Source organism: Chamaea fasciata, unplaced genomic scaffold (assembly GCF_029207755.1).
Source record: "Chamaea fasciata isolate MVZ Bird 193981 ecotype frontalis unplaced genomic scaffold, bChaFas1.0.hap1 SCAF_3, whole genome shotgun sequence".
Classification (NCBI taxonomy): domain Eukaryota; kingdom Metazoa; phylum Chordata; class Aves; order Passeriformes; family Sylviidae; genus Chamaea; species Chamaea fasciata.
Window position 1 is genome coordinate 57,655,969 of NW_027094088.1, and position 27,163 is coordinate 57,683,131.

Consider the following 27,163-nt stretch of genomic DNA (forward strand, 5'->3'; position numbering starts at 1 on the left):
AGCTTTAGAGTTCATCAGGTTTTACTGTCATTTATCATATCAGACTCTGGTGCTTTGATTTTGCTCCTTTGAAGAAGCATTATTTATACATTGGTAGCTCAGAAGAAGTTTTTATTCCCAGTTTCAGTTGGCTGTGGTAACTTTTCTGTAGATGATAATTCTCAAATGCCTGCTATAGAGATGAGGACCTGTTGTACTTAATTATACTCAGATATGTTATGCATGCAGTCTGTGAGAAAGAAAATGTGTTCTTTTCTCAGTGGAAATGCTTGAAATCTGACATGGTATATCTCAAATCGTGGAAAGTAAATGAGAATTTAAGACTTCCGTGTTTTGGGTAAGAAAAATACATACACAGACTTTGTGAACTTGCTGGATCTTGACACAGAGGTACTGTGTGGGTTTTAGAAAGGAAGTGGCTTATTTCAGGGAAAAATGTGTCACCGGCCATGAAAAGCTTTTTAAAATCCTTTGAAATACATTTTTGAGATTCTCCTCATACATATTGTACACCTACACTGGAAAAAGTGACACTCCAGGCTTTTTCTGAGTTTTCCTTTATGGTCCTCTAACACTAGTTTGATTTACTTCTGTGAGGACAAAGTCTAAACCAGTACAAAGTCAGTCATTCCTGTAGTTGACTGTATCATGCATGAAAATTGGGTATTTTGCTTGGAAGCTAAGAGAACTTGGATGAAATTAAAAAATTATTGTGTCCTTTTTAGAACTTTAGGATTCCAGAAGAACCAGAGATCCTGGGGAAACTGTAGCTCTACTTGTTCTTACAGTGTCCTATCTCAGTCCATTCAGGTCACAGTGAAGATCAACTATCACTTGGTTTTCTCAGTGTCTTTAGAAGGAAAAGTGAAGAATTTACTAAATTCTCAGGTGGTATTGCTGGATTTGTCAGGAAGGTATGGTTGAAGTTAGATTTTTTTTGAAAATCCTGTCTTAAGGATGAGTGAATCACTGCTGCTGTAGTGATATCATGTATCAATTTAAGATTGTAAATCCTACCTGAAGTTTGCGCTTGAGTACTCTAAGCGAGGCTGTTGGGAATGCTGACATGGAATGCTGACATTGGGAATGCTGCATGTTTTGCAGTTGAAAACTAATGCATTTCGCTCTAGAAACTAGTAAGACATCTAAGTGTTGGAAGTGGCATATCCAATCCAAAATAATGGGAGCAAAAGAAACAGATGAAAATACATTATCTACTGGTAAAAAGAAGCTTGAGTGCTGACTGGAAACCTGGGAAAATTCAGAAAATAAGTTAAAAAGTAAAAGCCAGGATGGAGTAAATCTGCAAGCTTTAAAAACAAAATTACTTCACAATGTCTGTTCATGCTGTCTTTCACTACAAATAACTGTACCTTCCCTAGATAATTTGTGTCATCAGTGCAAAGTTAACCTCTGTACAGTCTTCTGGATGTGTTTCTGCAGTATTGTGGATGATTCACAGTTCTGACAAAGCACATTAGTTGCATGGTCTAGTATATTATGGCACGTACATATCAGACACAACAGAAATGCCACCACTTGTGTGCCGCTAGTTACACTTGTACTGTTTTCATCTTGTCTGATGAGATACAACCCATTTTTCATCATCTCAGCTTCTGGATTCATAGGCTTTCAGTCTTCTGCATGGACACCTAAAAATACATGAAGTACCAGTTTCCTCCCTTCTGTTACACGTGTGGTGGTTGAAATGGCCATTAAAATTAAAACTCATGAGTTTACTGTCAGGAATTAATGCTTAGAATGCCAAAAACTTGTAAAACTAGCTGACTTTATTGCAGAAAATGCTTGTGTTTTCAGGAGTTTTAATGCCATGTTGTCAAAGACATGGAAGAGCTTTGACTGGTTGTTGTTTCAGTTCTTTTTCTGTATTTTTACTGCCTATAGAAGCTCACCCTGAGTGGAAATTTTGTATCTAATTAATTCCAGAATATGAGTTGAAGTTATTTTGGGTACTCCTTCTTTGAGTCCCTACTGCAACTTTTGTGGTTTTAGAATCACATTTTCCTGTTTTTAATGTTTTCCTCTTCCCTATTGCTGACCCACATAAACAGGAAAATGACTAACTTTGCTTGTCCACTAGGCGAGATGGAGTAACTGTGTACACCAGGTACTCTGCTTGAGTTGAAAAAAAGGAAAAAAAAAGTGCTACTCAAAGATCTTAAACATTTTTCAGGGCAGAAATGTGCTTTAAAGCTGGTGCTTTTGATGCTATTTTTATTACAACATGTAAGCAAACAAACTATTACGAGATTGTAGATGCTGTCTGTGTGCTTACAGGTGCTACTGTAAATGTGAAGTGTAGAGAAAAATATGAAGCAATGAACTTGAGTGCATGCAAGTTCCCTTCTAAAGTCATGACAGAGATAGAAATGCACTGCTTCAGGCTGGCAGATGAAATTTTTGTGGCATTGCTCTGCATCTGATAAATCTTCCAAAGTTTGTCTAAAACTACAAGGCTGTACTTTACTATATTCAATTTTGCTTCTAAGCTCAGATACGTGGCTTTTTATGAATCAGTTTGTGTCTCTGAACTATTTTGGCAATGGAGAATAGAGCCTTCAGTGTTACGTTTCACATTACATCTATATGTCGGTTGTTACTTTCTAAATTGGGGTCTTTCTTTTTCAGATTATGGTAATATTAGGTTTTAATTTTTTCTGGTCTTAATTAAACAAGTTAATCTTTGATAATGGTGGAAATCAGATAAGTCTGCCTGACACCAGAAGAGTGCATAGGAAAATGTGGAATAAATAAATTTTCAGAGTAATGATATGAGTGTTGCAAGTGTAGACAAATAATGCAGATAATGTAAAATATGCTGCAGTTAAAAAGAGAAAACATTTTTTATGCTGAAATGTGGTGCAATTTTTATGAACTTTTCCTAAATTTTAACACAAAGCAGGTAGGGTTTTTAAAGTTTAATTTTGTGTTTCTCAAATGTGTCCTGCTGTGCATGTCAGGTAGCTTTTTTTTACCTTGCTTTCTTCAGCTTGGTCAGTATCTGCACTCTTCCTTGCAGTAGTTTCCCTGGTAAATACACTTAGAGTTTATTCTAGGATTTTATATCAGTTAGCCACTCAAATGCCTACTGTCAAATAAATCAGCAAATTAATGGTGGGTTCTCTAAATCCTTAGCAATGTTCGTTATTGCTGGTAGCATCCATAATGTATTCCTTAGGGAAATATGTCTTTCTGGTATATAATCTGTTGTAACTAGGTGTTTGTACAAACTGTACAGCAATGGTCCAGGGAAACTTTGTGGGTTTTCAGATAGCTTGAGATTAGTCTCTAAATTTGTAGTAATAGTTGTGTGTACTTTTTTCAGCTGTATTTTTTTTCTGCTAATATGTTGGTTTTGATACTGCAGAGGTTCTGAACTGCACATAATTTAAGTACCTTTGGTCAGCCTACTGCATTGATGCAGCTTAAGTTTGTTTTGATTAGTTAGCTTCAGAGATCTTTAGCAGTTTGACATGTAGCATTTGAATATTCTTTGGATTGCCAGTAAGATATTTAAAAAAGAAAGAATGCTAAAGTTCTTTTTTTTTTTTCTTTGTACTTTTAGTAGCCATTGCTTCCTTTTCATTTTTGCCCTTCCTCAAATGTACTCTATTTATGAACAGGACAAGATGACACTGTGGCAAACTAATTCTGTTTATTAGGAAATGAGTAAGGTGCCTTCCATTAGAATTAAAGGAAGCAGCACAAGTAGATGTTGAATAAGGCCCGTTGATCTTACAGTGAAGACAAACAGAATTTCACAATAACAAACTACAAGAAAATTATGTGACAGTAAAGTATGACTTAGCAATATCAAGCTTCTTTATCTAAGAGTTTCTATCTCAAGCTTTGAGAATGTGGTCATGCTCTCCTGTAGATGTATTTGGTTATTGTGTTTTGTTAAAGATAGCTGCTGTTGAGTAGGTTTGTGTGTGTGATAGTAGAACTTTTTATCTGTGTAGCACTGAGGACAAAACTGAGCTTGCATGCTTTCTTTCCAAAAGGCAGGAGTTGCTTGAGTTTAGGAGGTATATGCAAAAAAATGTGTCCTTTACAGCACAAGAATGTCTGCAAAGTCTACCAGCAGGAGATACTAGTGGTGATGTAGCTAGTTATATCAGAACAGCTGAGCTTTGAATGCCAATAGTAAGGTAGAATAAAATACTGGTTCACCAGTGTAGTTATGAGCAGTCAAAGTCTCTTCCAGTTGTGAGCAGTCACATGTGGAATAACAACTTCACATACCCCATTATGTTATGGACAAATTACCAAGAGCTAGTAGATATGAACATGACTGGACTTGAAGCCTCGTTTTCTTTTGTTTCTCTTCTGATGTTCCACTGTGAGTGGCAAATAGTATTGAGAGGGAAAGATGTTTAAAGTGGTATCTAATTAAAAATAGGGAAAGCATTCTGCTAAATAATAGCACATTGTGAAATGTTATCTCTAGTATTGAACTGTAGGTTGCAGGCATATTGTAGCATATTGATGGTGCACCTACAACCTTTGGTATCATGATGTAAGAACACTGAAAATAAAATTAAGCTGGAAGGAGGAAACCTTAAGTGTTTTCCCCTGGTATTATGTTTTTAAAATTAAATGCCTCTACTTAAACTGTCCCATCTACATAGAAATAATTTATAAATCTAATATTTTAAAAATTATTTTAGGCTGAATCTGATACAAGAAAAAGTGTTAAACTTTACTTAGCTTTTCTGAAATTTCTATGAAAGAATTGTGATCTGCAGTTCTTTTTTTAACCCCCCCCACTTAATATATTAATGTTGAGTAATAATGCAAAATTGAATCAATAGCATGAAACATCATCCCTTTATCTGAAATCTTGAAACAGTTAAGGTGGGGAAGAGTAGGTTGATCAATGTTAGTCCTATTTGGAGAAAAAATGCAAAGGAGAAGCAGCACCTTGCTAATTACTTTTCTTGGTTCTCTTAATTGTTTTTGCTTCATTATTTTGCATTTAATCCTAGTACAAGAAGCACTGTCAAAGGGTGTATGTTCACTCAGCATGTTTCCTTTGGACAGATTGTGTGAAATGTTTAGCTTGACCTAATTTACATGTGCGAAGATCAATGTATTTTTAATTCCTTTTGTTTCTGATTTGTTGTTTCTTAACACGTATGCTTTCTTAATGGTATAAATTTGAACATTTAGCATTTTTATCTTTAAAGTAATTGTTCAGGTGGCTTTTAAATGTATCATTTAACTGCTAAAGATTCAATTTTAAAAAATAAATTCACTTAATCTATTATTTAACTTTTTACAACGTTATGTGTTTTCACTAGCTGCTTAAGTTTTGGATTAAGAGATTAGTTGGAATAGCAAAAGAGGTAGAATTCTCAAGTTACTGTACCTTTGAGCTATTCTGTTTTGTAAAACTGTAAATACCATCTCTCCTGCTCTATCATATTTAGTTACACCTCTGGTAATTAGGGGTCTATCAGCTCTTAGGTCTGGGAGTTCTGTGTTGGCACCTGTTGCCTGTCAGAGGTGCCTTTTCCATCATTCATGTATGTTATTAGTTCATGTGAGCTATTTACAGTAGTCAGATATTTACCTTATGTAAATGAAAAAAGATCCCATTATCTTGGGGGCACACAGGCAGGCCTTGTTCTGCTAGATTGCTTTAAAAAGGGAGAGCAAGTATTAGGTGTAACATCTTAGTTCCTATTTCACTTCTTACTCTTGGGTTCACTGAGCTAGTGGCCTTGCATAGTACACAACTGTTTTTGAAGGTGAGCTTGTTAGAATGCCAGTCTTGTGTTTTACTGGCTTTGTCCTCACTGGAGTTGCCTTCCAGCATCATTACTCTCATTCTGGGTAATGCTGTCAGCTTTTTCCTTGTCAGTTTCCTCAGTTTATTAAAATAGTTCCTGATCAAGAAACCCTAACACTAAGCATTGTTTTTTGACAGTTTGGAAAATTACTGTGTCTAATTTATTCGGTTAAAATAATACCTTTAAATGATTTTTATTTTGGGATTTAAAATAGCACAGATGTTTTCACTGTATTAGAGAGAGGTTTTTTTGTTGGCAATGATTTTTTTTTGTTTTTGCACCTAATTGTAGTTTTCAGTATCGAGAACTGTAATACTCTTTGGTACATTTTTTTATATTATGACTATTTAGAGTATTATTTATGTTTCAGAAGAAAAAGTTCTGGAACTTTATTGGTCTTTGTTCCTTAGTATCTCTTTCTTCTGTAGGCGTTTTCTTTCTTAGTGGAAGCAGCACAATGCCCTGAGGCAATTCTTCTGGAGTTCAAATCTCCACTATGGCTATGGACTGTGGAATTCAAGAGGCATTTAAGTATTTGTAGCAAAAATGCAACTTAGGTTTGCTTTGAGTTCTGTATATGAACAAATACTGAACACAAATATGGTTTGAACTGAGGCTCACACCCAAAGCTAGTTAGTAGTTAGGTGAAATGCATTTTAGTGGGAAGGTTGTCTCTTGCCTAAGTAGAAAAGCCCCCCAATACATCAAGAGTCTGAACATTTACTGTGCTGTGATTGGTGTGATATGATACCCATATCATCCACAGTTTCTATCAGTTAAAGACTTTGTATTTAGTTTTTGCCAGATCCTAGAGAAGTACCCTAACTACTAGCTTGGGAAGATGTCTCCATCTATGTTGAGTAGGAGACAGTGGGCACGGCAAGGATGATCAAGAAGTTAGGTTTCATCAAACCGAAGCAAAACCCCTTGAAATACAAAGTGTTCCATGTTAGCATACACCCCACACCCCCAGCAGGTGTTTCCAAATAGGGAAAGAGTTTCAGTTTACCTTTAGACATTTTAGGAAGCTTAACTAGAAAGTTCTGTGCCTCTCATTGTAACTGGCAGTGCCAGCACAGGAAAATGGATTTGGCTCAGAGAGTGTAACTCAAAGTCTATTGTTGCTCTCATTGGACCAAGAGCCAAATAGCCCACCTGAACGATTAAGTACGAAAGAAAAAGAAGTTCCACGCTTTTTGAGGTGCTGTAGCAAGCAGGAGACTTGTCTCTATACTGTGTTCAGCTTTGTCTTTGTTTTTTAATTATTTTCTTCCTTATTAAAACCTTGCTTTTTCGAGACACGCTCGGTCATGCCGTCTCACTAATTGATTTTAGCCACTTCTCTGCAAGGGCTGGACCCTCAGAGGTATTGGGAAAACCCACAGTTCCACATAATGTATTTCCATTTTTTCAGTTCCATTTCTGCTGGCAATCCTATACCTCCACTCCTACTGTCTTTACCTTTAATGAAATTCTGGTAAATACTGTTTTTTCCTCTATCTTCTTTATAGATGACAATAAAGCTGTAAAGTAAAGCTTTCATAAACAGGAGTATTTGGCAGATTTTGTACAATATATAAGTAGAATGTCTGTTTTTTGCATTTTTAAGGGAAAAAACCCACAAACTGAAAGGAGACATCTCTGAGGATTTGCTGTTTGATTACCATAACCTTGGAAGCAGAAATGCAAAAGTCAGTGTCAGTCAGTCAGTGAGTTTTACCCTTGCACTCATGAACAACTCCTATTTTTTTTTTATTAAATGCATTTATATTTCAATTTACAGTAAGGGATGGGTGTTTGTGTATACACAGTATTATGAGTAATTGCTGTACTGCAGGACCTTCATTTTTTTTTTCTTTTAACCTCTACTCAACCTGTTGAACACTTGCTTCTTTAAAATCACATGTTACATAAGCCCCTGAACTGCTTTTTTCAGTAACTGATAAATTTTGGATATGTGATTAGGCTTTTGGCCTTCTGAAATCACCAGTCTTCTGCTCTGAAATGTGCTTTCTGCTGTGGCATTGCCTTGTGCTGTCTGCATTGCCATCCCTGAAGTCTTAGAGAGGATATAGTGTGATTGTAATGTCACCAGCAGAGTGAGAGGGTTGAGAATTCTGAGAATCTGAATTTAAATAAGGCTAGTCTTTAGCTAAACGTTAGCTAGTCCTACCTAGAAGTTATTGCCACACAGAATTTTTGCAATTTTCTGGAACTTAAAAATGCTAGAAATAATCACAGCTTTAACAGTCATGTAGGGCTAGTAAATACATTTTCTTCTGCAACTTTGTAAGGCTGCCTTGTTAAGTTTCTGGAGAAAATTTGCAGAATGGTTATGGAAAAGTTAAACAAATGTAAGATGATTTTACTCTTTAAATACTGTCAGTTTGCTTCTATGTTTTTCATGTTCACTGTTCTTAAACTTTTATTTCATACTGAAGTGGTTTTAGTGCAGAAATAAAAGTTGTGGATCAGGAAAGATTTCTTTTTTTAAAATGCTTTGCACTCCCTCAGTACAATCAACAGAAATGTACTTGCATAAATAACGTGGACATGGAAAGGGCATGATGTTGTTTCTGAATTATCTGGATGATGTGCAGGCAAATAGCACCATCCTCTGGCATTATAACATTAGTTATGAATTAAACCTGAAATTGCTATTTGTTATTTTTGGAAATTCGATATAATTGTAATAGAATGTACATATTGTACTTTCAGTTTTACATACTCATTTTGGGCCAAGGTTTAACAGAAATTCTGGTAATTTGCATGGACTCTGTGTTCTGTTCAATTAAGTGACTGGCTAAAGGGGATATCTTTTTAGGGTTATCCTGTCCATTGTGCTGACTCTGCTCTTTGCATGACCATTTATGGTAGGAAGTTGCACTTCAGAAATATCAGACTGAGCTTTTTCTAAATCTCAGTGAAAGACACAGTCATTTAAGAAAAATTCGTTGAGTTAGAAAACACCACCAACGACTTATGGTTGTGTATCTGGGGGAGAGTAAAGGTGCTGTTACAGAACAACTGCAAATGTCTAATAAATTATTTTTACAAGAGGTCGTAGCTTCAGTTACGGATTGAGAATGGGTATTGTTGGCATTGCTAGAGTGCAGAGCAATACACCTCCCACAAATCAGGTTTCAGTAGTTACAGGATGAGTTGTGCTGAGTTATGGTCATGTGAAGGACTGAATTTTAGTCCATTGAACTATAAGCATGTAGGTATGAGAAATATCACAGGGACATCCTTTTGAAAAATTTGGTGAATGAGAAAGTTGCTGTTTTGATTGTTGAGTTCCTATTGGCCCTTTACGTATTTTATGTATCGGAAGCATCAAAAGGAGACAGCTGATGTTTGGGTACTCTCGAAAAGAAAACACGCACCACCCCCCCAGTCCCCCTTTCTCTGCAAGAGATCTCTGTTCTTTTACAGGGGAGGTGTTGGCTTAGTGAAACTGGAAATCTTAAGAGTTTTGCAATAGCATCAGTGCCTGTCTTTCCCCTTACAGATTAACCATGAATGCAAACCAGACTAACTATCCATGTTTCTGGAACAAAAAAAACATGGATACATGTACCAATGGTCTACATATAGAACTGATCTATGCATTTCTTTGCTGTCATGCATTGCTTAAACATAATTTCATAAAAATTGGCATGTTATATTAAGCATCCAAATATAGAGACTTACAGGTTTCAGTTGTGAAAATGCTGAAAGCTCCCAGTTGTAATAGACATGGGGAAATTCTTTTATATAAAAATATACACTGTTCTCTGAGTCGTGTTTCTGTGGCAACATTAGATATTCTGAATGAAGTATACATCATTTGATGTAATGATTGCAGTAAGGAGTCACTGGGAAAAAAAAATAGTTTTAATAGGTAACATTAATTTTACGCTGTTTGCAGGCTTGACCATATTTAAATAAGTCCTGATGGCCGGAAAATTCTCACAGGAAGATGTTTGTTTCAGGTGAGGAGAGCAAGAGAATGCAGCTGTAACTGACTGCTGGATTCTGTATCATTTGGCTTCATTCGGGGAGGTAGTATTGATGGCAAGAGATTTGGTGAGACTCCAGAAATTTTGGCTATGTTTCAGACAGGAAAGAAAATGTGTTAGTGCCTTGTTATAACACATTCCACTCCATCCACTTAAACTTGATCTAATATCCGTGTCCTTCTAATCCTCTAACTCATTCAGTTGTGTTCAGTTTTTTTTGTTGAATTCATCTTTGTGCCCTAAACACAGTATTTATTGCCTCATGCCATTCCAGATCTTTCATTGCAGTTCAATTTTTTTCTACGTCATAGTTTCAAACTCCTTATCTAGCCATTCTCAGTTTCCTACCTATTTTTTTCAGTCACTGGGCATTATTATTTTCCATGTTTGCTCTTTTCCAGACATAGTTTGCATTTGCTTTCAGTTCTGCTCATTTTCTGCTTCCTTTGTTCATTTTAGCTCTGCATGTAACTTGTCATTGAGTATATGGCCTCTTACTTTCTCCTTCTCCTTATACACAGTTTTTCCTCAAGTCAAGTTATTCACTAATACTTTTCTTTTTCATGGTCACTGTTTCATCTTCTCTGCTTGACTGGTTTTCATTCTTCAAGTCTTTGTCTGTCCTTGATAATCTGTGTGTCTTGCTGCTCGCCAGTTCTCACTAAATGGTTTTCTTCTCTTGCCCTCCAGTTTTGTTGGTCTTTATGATTTATTCAGGACAAATTTATACCTCCAGATTATTGATGTGGTAGGAAACTATGGAGACCACAGGAGAGGTAGAATTTGAGTTCCGGTGGCACAGTTGTGTCCAGCCTGGACAAAAACAGTTGCAGCAGCTTCATACTGAGTGTTGATGAAGTGTTTCAGGGATTTAGTTTTTAAAACTTAAGCCGTAAGAGCATGTGCAAACCATTTGCTAAGGCAAAATCAAGTGGGATTTCAGAATGTGGAAAGATGGCTTGAAGAATTTAGTTTATGCAAATAATTTGTTCCTTAGGTGCCATTTTTTAAAATCTTCTGTTGTATCTTTTAGCTTCCAGTTTGTTTGCTCTCCCTGTTTGGAAGTAAAAAAAAAAAAAATGGTCAGCCTCAGGCAGGAGCCTCACTTGAACAAATTAATTTTTGGACTAGAGATGTCAACTTGCAGAAAGCTGCAAACATTGAAAGTAAAGCCAGAGAGGTGAGGAGTGCCAGCTGGCTGTAGCAGGCTGCCAGCCCTTCTGACTGTCGCTGCTGCACACCCAGTTGTTGCAGCTACATGTAGTGAAGCAAACTGTTTCTGGAACTTCAGTCTTGGGGTAGCAGGTTGTGCTGTTTGTGTGTTGTAGATCCCAGAAAACTGGCTCATGATGGAGAGACTCAGGAATATCACCACTCAAGAACCTGCTCCATCTCTCTTCTCTCTTGCTGTATCAAACCTTGAGAACAAACCAAAAAAAAATCTTGTAGTTAGGTGCAAGTGAGCATTTTTATTTTCAGCGTTTTTCAGTGAAAATGGTACTCCCAGTTTCATGAAAAAAAAAAATCATATTCACCATCTGAAACTTTGCAGAGAACGTAATAGTTATAACAGCGAGACCAAGTTACCTGGAAAGCCCCTGACTGTGGTTTCTATTAGGAAATAACCTTTCTTTTAAAAAGAAAAAGTTCAGTGTTCCTGTTTGGAGAATTGTTTTCAGTAATATCTTTGGAGAATTGTTTTCAGTAATGTCTTCATAATGGCTGTGTCTCATCACTGGGTGGTGACTTAGCAAGTTGCCTTTTCTATTATTTTGGACTGTTGCATTATTTTTGGAAGTGCTGTGGATGTTCACTGGCATCCGCTTGTATATTGTGGTTCATAGTAGCATAGTGTCATACAGTTTTCTAAAACTGGATATTTTGTACCGGTTTAATATAAATACTAAAGTTTGCATATGGGAGGAATTCTGTAAGTTGGAGTTCTCACACATGCAGAATTTGCCACTTCTGTTGCATCAAAAGACATTTAATTGATGGGCTATAGGGAGGATGCACAGCAAATTATATACAAGCAGAATATCTTAAAGGTTAGGAAGCTGTCTAAATTTAGAACATCTAGGATGTTCTGAGTTCCATAGTCATGTTATGTGGTGGTACATTGTTGAGAGTCTTGGACTTCTGAGTTGTGATATGTGGATAATACTAATGCACAGTACCAGTACCACTCATGGTACAGTGTACTGCATCCCAGTGCAAACTTAACTAAACTGCAAGTTACCACTATATCCTACAGCATTTACAGTAGAATTCATGAGTGTCAAATAATTCAGTTTAATTATAAAACCAAAACAAATTATTTTCAGTGGCATATCTCTAATTTGACAAGTTTTGATATTTCCTTATGTTATTTTTCCCATGTGCTGTGATATTTGAAGAGATAAAAATAAAAATTTACTGTTTTTAAGGCAAATGAAAAAAATTATTTAAAGGCTTAAAGCTCATGAGGTTTATGGCATAAATAGAAAAATGTAAACAGTTTAAAGTTTTTCAGGTGGGTTATGTGACATGATGAATTTATTAGATATGAATATAAACTCATATATGTTTGGGCAAACAGGTGATACATGCTTCTGAGCATGAAATTGTGTGTAATCTACATCTGGTTGACCCACTCGCGTAGTCCATATTTGAAATATTTAAACAATTATCCAGTCTTAAAATTAGTTTAAAATCATAGCACAGCATATAGGAAGGGATATATTCTCTTGAGAGGAGTCTCGGTTTATAATTCTGCTTTTCAGACAGAACTGTGTCTTCTCGTGATGTGCACCCAGCTCAGGACACGGTGCACAAAACCAGCGCCCTGTTTTCTTTTATGTAGTTGATGGCTGTTGCTGTATAATCAGCAGACAGAGGTGTAAGTGGCTTGTTTGTGGTTATATAGAAAGTCTGTAGCAGAGGAAAGGATGCAAACCGTATCTGGTAGATTAGAAAGCGTGGTGTTGTATGTGTTTTTTTTTTCATGGCAGTGCCAGTTTAGACAGCATTAGGAGGACCTGCTTAAGTAACTTTATTCTGCCTATCAAGTGTCTGTTAAATGTAAGATCCTCAGCCCCATTCAAAATTGAAATAGTTTGCAGCTGCCTTCAAGTGCACATCCAATTTTGAAAAGAGAAGAATCAGTATAACCAATAAAAATATCAAAAGCATGCAAGTGAAAAACTTACTGCAAACTGCCTACAGTTAATTGGAACGTAATTCCCTTGAAGATGTGATCCTTGGCCAGTGCTTGTATACCATTAGTGGTTGGTTTGTGAGTAGACATGGATTTATTCAAATTGGATTGCCATCTGAAAAGCATAGGCTTGAGACATGCCTGACTTGACATTTCTCTTTGTTTTTCAAGTTGAATTGGGGCACATAAAATGTTCTGGTTCATTGTATCATGCTTCTCTGGGCAGTGGGGTAGGTGAGTGGAAAGTTTCAGTATCAATTTACAGTTTGATGAGTGAAAGATCACCTGGGAGGAGAAGCTTCTGTGTATAGGAATTGAAAACAGTGGCATTGTTTCTGCTGTTGGAAAGGTATGGTCAGTGTGCATTTAAATACCCGAGTGCTAGTGTGCATTTCTCCAAATATGTCAATATCCATTTGGTATCAAGGTGTATTTCTTGAGAGAGTGGCTGTTTAACAGACTCCTCTTTTCATTTACCTCTAAACTACTTGGGAACAGACTAGACTGTTTCCACTCTTCCACTTATTGAAACCTTCCATACCTCCAACAGAATTGGAGGAAAGATTAATTTTTATCTTCCTGTTACTTTCAGTCTTACGTATGTGTATGAACCAAAACTGAAAAAAAGACTTATCAAGCCTGTTATGTTTGATAATGTAGCCAGAGTAATATTTTGATTTTTTTGTACTGATTTTCTACAGGTACTGCTTACAACGAATTTTAGAAAAGAAATGCAGAGGAAGTTGCTCACAGTAAAGGGAGGTGGTTGACTAAATCTGCATATTTTTGGTATTTCATCTTGAACATCTAGAGATACTGTATTAATTTTTTAATACAATTAAATTGTGTTTAATTGAGACCGTCCCAATGTTTTACTGCCTTCCTGCATATGTATTTGTCTATGTCATCATCATCATCTATGTTTTTCAGCCTGCAGGTACTTGGTGCCATCAGATTTTGGGGTTATACTGCTATCTATTATGAAGTTACATCATTTGACATTATTAGTACTTTTTGACTAAGTCAGAAGTCTTTTAAGTCAAAAGACCAACTGGCAGTCAGAGGAAAGGTAAAAACACAGCCAAGAATAATAGAAGAGAACTGAATAATAGAAGAGAACTTTGTCAAGGCGTCATGTGCTCCAGTTGTATTGAAGTAATGGCAGTGCAGGCCTGTCTGTTCCCTTTGGTGTTAGGCTGATCCCAGTTTAGTACTGAGACAAAGTTCATCAGTATACATTTAGTTTTGTAGTAGTGTTTGGCTTGTAGCTTCAGTGTTCTTTAGCCTAAGTATTCTGATGTCAATGCAGTCTAAATACCAAATATCTCTTTGGAAGCTACTTTGCATAAAATAGGCCAGAAGTTTGGGGTTGTGAACATTCTGAATTGTGAGAACCATCATGCTGATAGCCTTTAAGGTTTTACTTCTTTATTTTAAGTTTTAATTTTTATTATTTATAAATGTATACTATGTGTTTCCATGGAAGGATTTTTTTTAATTTTCCTATCGTTCCGTCAATCACTGCATTTACTTGTAGGGATACACACTTAGATTTACTTCTTGCAATGCTTAGAGTAGTGAAATGTAAAGAGGTATTGGGACTTCTTTTGTAGTTTGTGAAAGATATATCTGTTTTTATTTTATCTGTACTCTTGATTTAGGAAATGTATTGCTATTGTATTACCTAGGCATGTGTTTGAGAATGTCCAAGTGGCAGTAGACATGAAGAACTTTATTAAGGCCTTGGCAAAAATCTGTATATCCTTATAATCCTTTCCCTTCAGAAGTTGATTTTCCACAGCTGCTCTTGTCCTAATCAGATTGGGATTACTGTTTCTATGTTTTTTCTGGGTTTGCAGTACACTTCAGTTACCATAGGGTACCCTGCTTGTAGATTAAGAAGTGCTTTAAGAATTGTATCAGCCTTGTGCATTGACTTCCTTTTAGTTACAAGGTACAATTTAAGGATTTGCATGCAATCTGTTAAGTGCCGAATAGCTTTTGCTTTGCCTGCTAGAGCAGATAAGAATTTATCATGCAGTTTTCTCCGGTTCCCTACAGATTAGATAGTAAAGTATACTCCTTTCCCAGCCTTCTGTCCTTTGTAATGAAGCCATAATTATTAATCTTTAATGGCGCCTGCAATGCATAAAAGACAGACTTGGCCCTTATCTCAAATGTGCTGCTTGATTTTATTGTACTTGGTTATAAAAACATTGAAGGCAGAAAATTGTATTTGATGCTTCTATCAGTAGTGTTACTAATAATTCTTGCCTTGCCTTTTCATCTGTTTGAATGTCGCCATTCTGGGATTATTTCTATGGTTTGATTTGTCTTTATATGATCTCAGTCTGCTTCCTTGCTCCACCTATGCTTTAGTATTTATTTATATAATTATTTATTATTGTTACTTATAAAACTGAAATATATATATATATAAATAAAGAATCACCCAAACTGTCAGCTTTAATGGACTATTATTTTACTTTCTCTTGTTCTTTGTGGTTTTAGTGTTGCATCTTCTTTCAACTTGTTGTGTTTCCTAAATTCTAGTTTTAAAGTTTTTTTCTGTCTCAAATGCTCCATTTGTTGAATGTCTTTAGTCTCCTTGTACAATTTGAGTCTGTGTCAAACACTGCAGCATTATTTGTACAGAGTAAAGCTTAATTTTGAGATTGATTAGAGAAGATATGATTTGTAAAATCTTTGCCTTTTGGAGTAATAGATTGCAAGCTATTTTCAAGTTATATAATATTAATTTTTGTAATTTCTTTCAACTAATCTTATTTCAATTTAATTGTGTTTTTTGTAATTATTAATTTCTTGTAGCCAGATTTCAAACATGGTATTTTCTGAGAATTCAACATTTGTGTGGACCTCTCAGCTGAAAATGATGTCTGCTTGAAAATTGTTACAATTGATGAAGAAAATATCCTACCAATTTGGCAACAAAAGTGATGTAATTTTTACTGTGACTGAAGGCTTTACTTATTAAAAAAATGCTGTGGGTGATCTATTTAAGAGTTTGAAGATAAAACACAATCTTTGTGCTTAACTAATAATCCCTGTCCAGTGAGAATTTTATATTCTGAATATTTATATTTGTTTGTTACATGATTTGAGATTCTTGTAAGCCATGCTTTCTGTTGTTACCTTTATTTCTCTTACTTCTGTTTATTTGTATGCAGCTATTAATGAACTACATACAGACTACTTCTTCCAGAGATCTGCAGGTGGCATATCAATCGAGTATCAGCAAATAAGAGGACAAATGAGGGAGATGAAGACCAAGTCATTAGATAAATAAGAATGTCTCCATCTGTACTGTGATTGATTGCTTTTTTGGTTTGCTTTTGTAGACATGTCTGTGGTATTCTGTTTCCTTGCCTGCAATCTTCAGCAGTCTTGACCGCAACCATTTATGTAACCTGCAAACCAATATGATCTTGTGGTTTTAAGGTGTAGCCATCGTGCTTTAGGAGGAAGTGCTGCGTTAACATAAATGAGTAGGGCCAAATGGCTCCAACAGTTCTTTCTAGTGTGTTCTATCTAAAATACTTGAAAGAGTAACTTGGTATTCACTTGACTCTTGACTATCCAAATTGGTCTAATACTGGAAGAGTAGTGGCATTTTTCTGGTTTTCAGATACGCTTGTAGGTAAAGCATGTTTAAAAATTGCAGCTTAATTCTGAATTTGGGTTATTGTTTTGCTTTGTCACGTGTGTAACATCCTTCAGAACAGGAAGTCTTTTTCCTTGAAGGAAGAAAGGGTCCTAACATAGTAACAAGGGAACTGTGTAAAGAAAATGGCTAGTTTACTTCTTTTATAAACCCCTCCTCTGCAGAGCAAATAATTTGTCTTTTTTTTACAGCTTGATAAGAAACTAATAGCACTGTAGTGCTATTAGTTGAGCAACTAGTTCCACAAAATTAAGAATGAATTTAATTGTGTTTTCATTTAAGTTATGGTAAAAGTTAATACCTTTAAGTAATTAAGTTACTTAATTCTGGCAATTATTTCTAAATAACCTTGAAATTAGCCAGCTTGGAGTATTGCTTGCCTTCTTGAGTGTAATTCAGTACAAGACAACTCTGTTTTCAGGTTTCAGGGAAGGCCTTGCAGCCCACACATAGCTGGTGCCGCTGCTAGCATTCCCTGAGGTGGACATATTTTTTGCTTTACAATGTTAAGGCAAAAGTAAAACTCTAAAGAAGTATTTATCCAATCATCTAGTGAGAAGCTGCAAATATTTCCTTACCTCGTATTGCACGAAATGCTTCTGGCATCTTGCAGAGCTGCTTCTAGTAAAGCTCTTGCATAGTGTAGGTGTCATGTGAATGCTTGGAGATAGAGGTGAGATTTTCACAATAGGTCTAACTGTAGGTTATTTTGATGAATTATGTAATATATTCACATAAGATACTGAAATGTGAGAGTTGGTCATGAAGGACTGGTATCGATGGGTTGGAGAGAAGTAATGGGATTTGTTAGACTTTATATTTAACGCCTGTTAGTAACAACCTTAAGTTCAAACTTACTTTTTGTCTATTACTAGGAAAAACAAGGGATTCCCAGTCAGCCAGAATGGAATCTGAAATTGTGCCAAAAATTACCAAAATGACAGTGTCTGGAAAGAAACAATCTATGGGATTTGAAGTTCCATGGTAAGCCAAGCCCTCATACATCAAGGTACATCAGCAGGTGCAAACTGATGCACCTGTAGCAAGTTTTCTTCTTATTTTTTTCTATTTTTCACAGCAGCTTTAGTGTAACTCTTCAGAACTAACCATCTCAGCTTCTTGTTTGACTCAGAATTACTTTCAGAAGATGGTACCTCACGTTTTGAGTTTAACAAATCCTTTCACTATGAATAGTGTATAGAGATACCAGGTCGTCAGATTATTTAAACATCCGCTTCATAGAATACTGAACTTTCTTGGTGTTCGTTTATTTTAAATTTAGTTCTCTAAGTGGAATTATGAAATCAATAAAGCTTAACTGTAATTGCATGTTCTTCAAAGGAAGTAATATATTTAAGAATAGGTGATGGGGAAAACAATCACTTATGGCTAAACCTTGCCTTCCTCTGCAGCTTTTATTAACTTTAACAGGTGTCCAGGGTACAACTGTTGTAGAGTTCGGCCCTACTTGTGCTATAGCTAAATTAGAGTGGTTCTAATTTTATCCTGACTTGGAACTGTTGAGGGGGATGTCTCATGAGAGCAAAAAGACAGACATCTGAATCAGAGTCTACCTACAGCAATAGCCAGCAGTGAATAGTTAAAGAAATATATAAGGACGGGACATGTATGTTGGGTCCATGAAGTATCATTGTGTAGTGTTCTGTGGCTCCCCACAATTTTTATTTATTTTTTGGTTGTGTCTCTTTCTATTAAGAATGTATTTTCTTACTTAGGTGCCCTTATTCTGTTTTTGAACCCACTCTTAAAATAGCCATCTTATGTGTGGCAAGAAATTCCACAGTTCATCCTGTGGTCAAAAAATTCTAAAGTGTAAGTGCCAGCATCCCAGCCTCATCCTGTGGTGTTTGTAGTTCTGATCTGGAAAGCATTTTTGGGAGTAAGAGGGCAGCATAGGCTTCATCTTATAGTATCTTGTGCATGTTTGATAACTGTAAGCAGTTTCTTCTGCTTAAGCACATTTAATACAAGGTGTGAAGCTGATGTCATTATTCCTTTATGCTGCTAAATGTCACTGCTAAAAGACATCACCTTCATTCAATCTCCTGAGATGCAATAAGCTCTGAATGAAAAATTTCTGGGACTTTCAAAATATTTTGTCTGTACTCTTGGAAATCTGCAATAAATAAAGGAAGCATGATTTTTTTTTCACTTGGTGTTACTAATCAGTGACTCTGGGTTTGACAACTGGACTCATGAAGTTCCGTGCACCTTCATCTCTTATGTTCTTATTAAACATCTTAGAAGTGGAGTTTTCCATGGGGACTTTTGTATAGTAATTTAATTTGGATAGAAACTTAGAAAAAGAAAGGAGTATTAAGTGAGTGAAGATCTGCCATCTAATTTTAAGAAGTTGTGATTGATTTTTTTTTAAAAATGGTAATAATGACTGTTTAAAATGTTTGTTTCCAAAAAAGAGCAAATACGGAATTTTGTATCTGATACTTACCTAGCATGTGTGACTGCTCCACAGGGAAGGAGGACATAAGAAGAATGTTTCCTCATCTGTAGACTAAAGTAATTAATTCTTGGATAGGCTAGTGATGACTCAGTCTCTGATGAAAGATGGTTGTCTCCAACATGGTTCTCAGCCATTCTGCTTCTTTTCAGGGTCACTGACATGGTTTGTACCATGCTTGCTTGCAGTTCAGTGGCGGAAAAAAGACTAAGCCTTCAGGACCTATGGGTAAATCCTTTAGATAAATCCTTAATAATTGTTCTTTTGAGACCCCGTCTGGAGTGCTGCCTTCAGTTCTGGGGTTTTCAGCACAGGAAAGACATGGACCTGTTGGAGTGAGCCTGGAGGAGGCCACCAAGATTAATATTAGAGGGATGAAGCACCTCTCCTATGAAGACAGCCTGTGAAAGCTGGGGTTGCTCAACCTGGAAAATGCTTTGGGGTGACCTTATTGCAGCTTTCCAGTACCTGAAGAGGGTATATAAGAAAGATGGGGACAGACATTTTAGGAGGGCTGGTTCTGACAGGACAAAGGGTGTAAAGGTTTTAAACTCTAAGGGAGTCTAGATTGTATATAAGGAAGAAGTTCGTTACAGTGAGGGTGTTAAAACACCTGGAACAGGTTCCCCAAAGAGGTCGTGGGTGCCCCACCCATGGAAACTTTCAAAATCAGACTGGACCAGGCTGTGAGCAACCTGATCTAGTTGAAGATGTCCTTGCTTATTGCAGGAGGACTGGACTAGATGACCTTTAAAAGACCCTTTTTAACCTAACGTAGTCTGTCATTCTGTGATTATGAAGATGGTTTTTAATTCATCTCAGTTAGTAGTACTGCTGAAATGCTAATTGAAAACAAACTTCTATTTACTGTAGAAATTGGATATGCATTAGGTATTTAGCTTTAAGTGGAAGGGATAGGTAAGAAGTGGAGTGATTTGTAAAAGAGTGTGAGATTTGGAGCACAGCCAATCAATGAATATGGAAGAAGATACAATTTAAATGGTAAAGGTACCTGCATGTCTTGAAGACCCCTTCTTCAAGGAGTCTGATGAGGGCCTCCTTTCTTCTTTTGTCTAACAGACTGCTGTGGAGGCGCTGCCAAGGCCTATGACCTTGACTTAATAGAAGCAGAGAATTATCTATTACTAGACTTGAAAAACAAAACAAAACATGAACCTCCACCTCAATTCAACGAGTATTATGGTTGGATTTTTTTTCTTTTGCAGTTACCTTCTGGATTAATGGCAGAATAAGGATAACCTGTTAAGGAAGAGAAGGAATCTGTGTTTATTAACACCTATGAAAGACTTGTTCCTTTGACCCTTTTCATAACTCTTTTATGTTCTTGTTTCATTGTTAATTTACTGGAGGGTGTTTATAATAATGCAGCTTTTTAAGTACATACTTTATGTCACTGACCAAAAGAACCAGTATAAATTACTCAAAGCATTCTAAATGGATTCTAAAACATCTGTAACTGTGCCCCCTATTTTACCCCAAAATATTTGTATGATGCTGGTGCAGATACCATTAGAAGTAAATTGTATAATGCATATGAAGTAGTTTTTGGAGTTACCCATATGGGATCTTAAAGGTAATTTTTGGACCATGTTTTTACAAGCAGCAGCCTTGCATTAGCAAAAACCCCCCGTTCTTTGACTAACTATTCAGTCTATGATTCAGTCTTGTTATCAGGTATAACCTCATATTAATCAGTGAATCTTATTTGAAATGAATAGATTATTGGAAGTCATTAATTGCTTTGAGCATTGATTGCCTTTGTTTCTGGGTGTTAGTGGGATTGCTTACAGAAAATGGAATTTGCTGGTAAACTAATGTTCTAGCAAAACTGTTTACTGGCTTTTTCTTTCTGTTAGGTAATAAAGGAAGCTAGAAGAAGTTGTGACCAAAAAAGGATTGATTATTTTAACTAGTCTGACCAATATTTTGTAATTAATAATTTTGAAAGGGGAAATAAATGTAGACATTTCTGTAATGACTGTAAGTACTCCGAAAGAGTCGGTTGTGTAAAAATAATTCACTCAGCATCCAGACTAGAATATTGAAAATAATGTTTAAAAGCTAAATTCTGAACAGTTAATATTGAGCAGATGAGATTTCAGGTTCCTCTTTGAATGCGTGGTGGTGTGAACCTTTCAATAGATGTGTGAGATTGAATGCCTTCTAATGTGTCTTATAACAACATGTGTTGTATTTATTAATATTCCTCAGAAAACAGTAATGTAACTATAACATTTTATTCTGTTTACTGTTATGGTCCTTGTTGACAAGACAGCATAGGAAGTTTCTGGCCTGGCAGTTTTAGTTTTGACTAAGTGTTGGTCCTTGCCAGGCTTTGGTTTGTCTGCTGGTTTCCAAAAGAGCTGTATTAGGCTGTTTTGACATTTGTGCCTGAATTGCTGATGGGCAGCCTTTCTTGAGTACATCATCTCAGTGTGCGTGCAAGGTTCATAATGGTTCTGTCCTTTCAAAGAAGTTGAGTTGCATAATCAATCAGTGGCTCCACATTACCAGATAGCAGTGGTTAGCAAATTGAGACTGCTTTTGATAGTTCATCAAGTTCTCAAACAATGATGCAAGCAATAGTTTAGGAAGTGGTCTTCCTCCAATATATTTTTTCTTCCTATGGTAGGTTGCCATGGCTCAGACCAAGCTGGAACTTTGCTACTACAGATGCTTTCTAGTGCAGTTGACTTGGTTATATTCCCAAGTGCCTGCACTAGTGACACACTGGTACTGCTTTCTGACAGGGATTTTCAATTCAATAATTTTGGAAAACCTTGTGGGAAGAGGCTAGCTGGAGAACATTTCCATTGTCATTCATTTTGTTTATTGACTGTCAGAAATGGAGCTCCTTAGCATTTTGCTGAGCCTTTATCAAGCTTTCAATAAACTCATCTGGTCGCCATGAAGCATAACCAACTGTCAGGGTCTTACTATTACATTTCTTTCCATGTACTTCCATGAGACTGGAATTTAATCTGCCTACTTTCCTGTTTAGGTACCTAGCAATAAACTTGCTCTCCCTTTCCCTGACACTGGTCAGCAAAAAGCTGAATTGTGTTATTAGGGATGCTCTTAAGTAGATCATATGCTCTATCCATTCTGATGTTTCTTCTCTGAAATGGCAAGTCTAGCTTTATTGTGGTACAAGTTATTTCCAGGTTTCTAAAACACAGTAATATCTGAAACTTAAACTCTAGCACTGTACTGATGGTTCAAATACTGTACCCTTGAAAAAGTAGCAAGGCCTAATGATGGCTGGAGCCTTGTTTTACTCCTTTCATTTGTATCTAGCACTTTTTCTTTGCACCACCCGAAGTAAAAGCTATTTGGCATCCTTAAGCAGTGGTGGTTGCAATAAGAGCTAGGTAGAAATGAGAGAATACTTAGTGTCTCTGGCAATAACCATGGTTCTTTCAGATGCTGTTATTAGTTTAAATTCTACCACACAAAATCCATCCTGTTTTGGGGAATCCTTAGTGACTTTGGCTTTGGCCTGCAGGAGGATCTTAGCATCTGGGGTTAGAAAAAAAATCTTTGCCTAGTTTAACAAAACAAAATTCAGAGGCTTACAAATAACCTCTCTTTGCAAATACATTCCTGTTTCCTAATAGGCTGATGTGACAATGCTTGAATGTATTTTGGAAAGCTATAAAAAAATATGAGAGCTATGTTTTTGGGTCACATTACTTCAGCTTCATCTAAATTACTGCCTTTTTTTTTTTTCCACGTTTAAAAAGTTGGTTTGGAAAGAGATGCAGACGCTGAAAAGGAGAGAAAACTATTGCCAGCTGTAAAGGCTGCTTTGATATGACTTCTTATACAAATAGTTTTCTCCAGAACTTCAAATATTAGACTTTCAAGGAAGAAAATTTGATACCAATGTAAAATACCATATTTGCATTTCAGTGTGACCTTTGCATATTGGCACTAGTCCTGGTACTTCAGTGTGAACATGCTAGATATTATGCTGAGACTGAACTGAAGTTTGCCTGAAAAAAGAGAAAAAGATGGAAGAGTCTTAATTTTGATGAAAGCTGTCTAATGCAAATTAATTGTTAATATATGAGACTCTCTTAAATGATTGTGACAAAAATTATTTGGTATACTTTACATCATTCAGATGATTTTTAATACCTTATTAAAATATGTAGAAAACTTTGTTACCACAGTTCTCTCTATATTTACCCTCTATCAACCTTATTGTTTCCAGTCTGTTTTCATGAAGTAAAATTTCCCTGCAGAGACATTGGAGAAAATAATTGTTTTGCCATTACAAAGTAGATTTTCAGCTAAAACTTAAAGTACTATTTGAAGAATTTTAAAGACAGAGCCTTCTGTTCAGCCTTATAGAAAAGCACTTACCTTTTATGGTAAAAGAAAGCATAAATAGTTGTAGTGACTTTTTCCCTGTGGAAGAATTCATATGCGGTCAACTTTCTTCATTGCTACATGTAAAGCAATATTGACCAACTATTGTTTTGTTTTAGAGAATCCAGTGTTATAAAGATTACTCACCTTGTCAAGCTGCAATGCTATCTGTAAAGTTGGAGCAATAGTTGGTGATACAGAGCAGTTGACTTTGTAGTGTGAATTCTAGAATGTCAAGATTATGTGACCTAAGGCAGTAGTTTGATATAAACTTGCTCCTACAAGGGGTTTGGAATATTTTGATAGAGTAACTTCTTTTTAGGAAAGACTTTAACACAAAAATATAAATAGACCTTATAGACCTGTATTTTATTTAATATCAAATAGGCTTTATACAGAATTTTCTATCCATTATACAGAAACACAGGTACCATCTGTACTCCTGCAGCCGTCATGGCTGGCATAAACCAAGTTGTTTGCTTAGCTAATTTGGGAAGCACGCCTGGGTATCCAGGCTTGAGGCAAGAACCTGACCTTGGGTTTTGGAACTGTAGCCAAAAAAATGAGTGTTGGAATTTCTGCTTTGGTCTCACAATCAAGAGAAAAACTTGGCTTTGGGCCTTATGAAAAGGTGTCAAAATCAGTCTGCTGCTATACTGATAAGACAGGTGGGTTCTGAAACTGTGGGGAGGAAGGGGGAGCCATAAAATGTCCCATCTTACTTAGTGTTGTAATGGGAGGCTAAGTTTGCGTTTGATCTGAGCATTTATGTTTAATTTTTTAGATCATAACTCTTCAATAGCTTTGTTTAGTAGACTAACATGTTTAGACTGTATTGTTCCATGAGATCTGTGTAATGGAAAGGGACTAATGCAATGCAAATACTCCTACGCAGACAGAAAATGAGAAGTAATGTCAAATAAAAGCTGAGATGTCACAGTGTGGGATTCTGAAGTACCAAAACAAATAGTTTTCTTTGTAGAAGTTGAAAAGATTAAAACTGGGTAGTTAATTGTGGCATGTAAACAGAAAGTAGAGAGTGAAGATTTCACTGTGGATGTGGAAACACTTGACTCTGAGAGCCTGCATGAACCTGTTCCAGAGAAAGCAGTCTGCAGCATGGATGATACTGAGCTTGACCAGATTTTCAATTTTCCAGGGGAAGAAGCTTCTTCCCCTTGGATAAAATTTTAAATGCGGTGTTCCGAAGGGATTTTTATTTTACTGTATAATCAGTGGTTTGTGTATTGACATTTGCTATATTGATATTTGGTAGAATGTTGGCAGACCGTGCTTCACCATGCAGCTCTGTCAGGCAGTAAGAAAGCTTTTGCTGTCTTTAAAATGTTACTTAATGTTTGTTTTTAGCGATCATCTTTGCTGTGACAGGTAAAGAATAATATTGTACATTCTCAGAAAGCTTGTGTAAGTCAGAAAAATATGTTCATTTTCAAAATGGAGATAAAAAGAGAGGGTGTAAGAAAATAATATATTTAGGATTATTTACCATTAGGATTAGTGTGGTGATTTGTGGGAGAACAGGGTGTTAGTAAAACAGAGTTTGAGAGTCCACATCTCTTTAGTCCTGGGTGCCTTGTTTGATGCATGGAACAAATTTTTTCAATACTGATAAATCTTATCTGTTATAGTTCTGTATAAGCATTGCACTTTAAATTGCAGCTTACATGTGCTTAATATCAACCTTTTATGTTATATTGCTGTTCTCACAATAAAACGTTACTAAGTTCAGCTGTAGTAATGGCACTGTATGTGGAAACTGTTTCAGGCTCTGTGCTTCAAAGTTGACTTGGGCTCTTAGTTCAGAGGAACCTGCTCGGTGGTTGTTCTGCATAATTGTCCTTTCCTGTTAAAGGAAGAGTCTATGGAAAGGTTGTTTATCTGTTTCATCTGTTTTACAAGATTTCTTCTTATCTTGCTTTTGTCAACAGCGCTTTTCAGACGAGATATTTAGAGCTGGTATCTGTGCAGTTTTTATCCAGCTGCTTATCAGTTTCACCTTAATGGGCTTATCACATACTCCTTGGGGCTTACATGATAGTGTAATTTCTGTCCCCTAGTTCTATGTCTTCTTTGCCATTTGCATTCTTTGTGTTTTCTTTTTTCCCCTAGTGCGCTTGCTGAGGAAAATGGCCACCCTAATACACCTCAGAAAGGACTTTTACCTGAAGATGCCAGTGCAGCTTCTGGGGTACTTGAGGCTGTCTCAAAATCTACTCTTTTGCCCCAAGTAGTGCAGGTTTCAGAAGAGCAGAATATGGTGCCTACTCCAGCAAAAAAGTCAAGCAAGGCAAGACCACAAATAGATGTGAAAGCAGAGTTGGAGAAGAGACAAGGAGGAAAGCAACTGCTGAATTTGGTGGTAATAGGTAATACTGTTAAATTACTTTTCTGACAAATATAAAGTTTAAAAACTGTATTGATTGAATCTAGAAGTGATACAGAAGCAAAACTGTCCTCAGTCCAGGGAAATCTCTTACTGTTTTCAGTTGCATCTGCATTTTTTGGAGGGAGTGCATTCAGATGTCTTTGACTTGGACAGTGAGGTTGACTTAGCGTCCCTTTAAGCATACAGAGCATGCTTGGTTTGGTTTCATTGTTGCAGTGTGTTCTTTTTAGCATGAATTTGGAGGTGCTCTATGGCTGTCATGCTATCTGGCTGTTACAGTAAACTGTCTTCCTGTGTCTCTGTCTCATAGGATTATGAAGTTCTGTGGATTACAGAAGCATTGTCAGTGCATGTGATGTTCATATGTTTAGGATATTTGTTGTGCTGTAACTAAATCGTATAAATGAATAAAATTGCTGTAATATTTACTTGCTTCCACAGGACACGTTGATGCAGGCAAAAGTACTTTAATGGGTCATTTGCTCTACCTTTTGGGAAATGTGAACAAAAGAACTATGCACAAATACGAACAGGAATCTAAAAAGGCTGGTAAAGCTTCATTTGCCTATGCATGGGTCTTGGATGAAACTGGTGAAGAAAGAGAAAGGTAGAAATACATTTGGATGGGAGTTACCTTTTTTTCTGTGAAAGAACAGCATTTTTTAGAAAATACTCGTCTGATAAACTAAGCCTTGAAATGTCAGTTCATCACGTGTGACTTACATTACTTTTAGAATAAAATCTACAAATTAATGAAATTAACAATTATATTTGTATGCTATAATTAGCAATTATAGCTTGTATGCTATGAAAGGCCTTTATTAATTTGAGATATGAAACTTAAATTACATTTTTATATTGAAGAAGTGAGTTTTCTAAATTGGTGTTTTTGATTGATTCTGTTTTCTCTTTGCTCTGAGTTTTTTATTTTTAAAAAAACCCCAAACTTTCTGGAGTCATCTGTAAATGTTTGGGATTTTTAGGGGCTTGTTTTGTTGTTGGGATTTTTTGGTGATTGGAAGTAGCATACTAAAAGTATCTGCTACTGCAAGATGTTTTGTCCCTTGAAAATTCTAGTCTGTCTTGATTGTCGGTAAAGGGAGATGCAGATGACTAACCCAGATACAGACATGTTTACAGTAGGCGTTTGCATTTGATGAAATGGGTCCTATCCTGTGTGTCATGCA

At 36.2% G+C, this 27,163-nt stretch overlaps 1 protein-coding gene across 2 annotated transcripts in view; it reads left to right on the plus strand.

The window, feature by feature from the left end:
* The window catches only part of HBS1L (HBS1 like translational GTPase), a 59,837-nt gene that overhangs the window by 17,021 nt on the left and 15,653 nt on the right, over positions 1-27,163 (plus strand). For both annotated transcript variants that reach the window (XM_066179136.1, XM_066179138.1), the window contains 3 exons: positions 17,571-17,679; positions 25,700-25,956; positions 26,418-26,583. In XM_066179136.1, the coding sequence (XP_066035233.1) occupies positions 17,571-17,679; positions 25,700-25,956; positions 26,418-26,583 (532 nt within the window). The remainder of the gene's footprint in view (positions 1-17,570; positions 17,680-25,699; positions 25,957-26,417; positions 26,584-27,163) is intronic.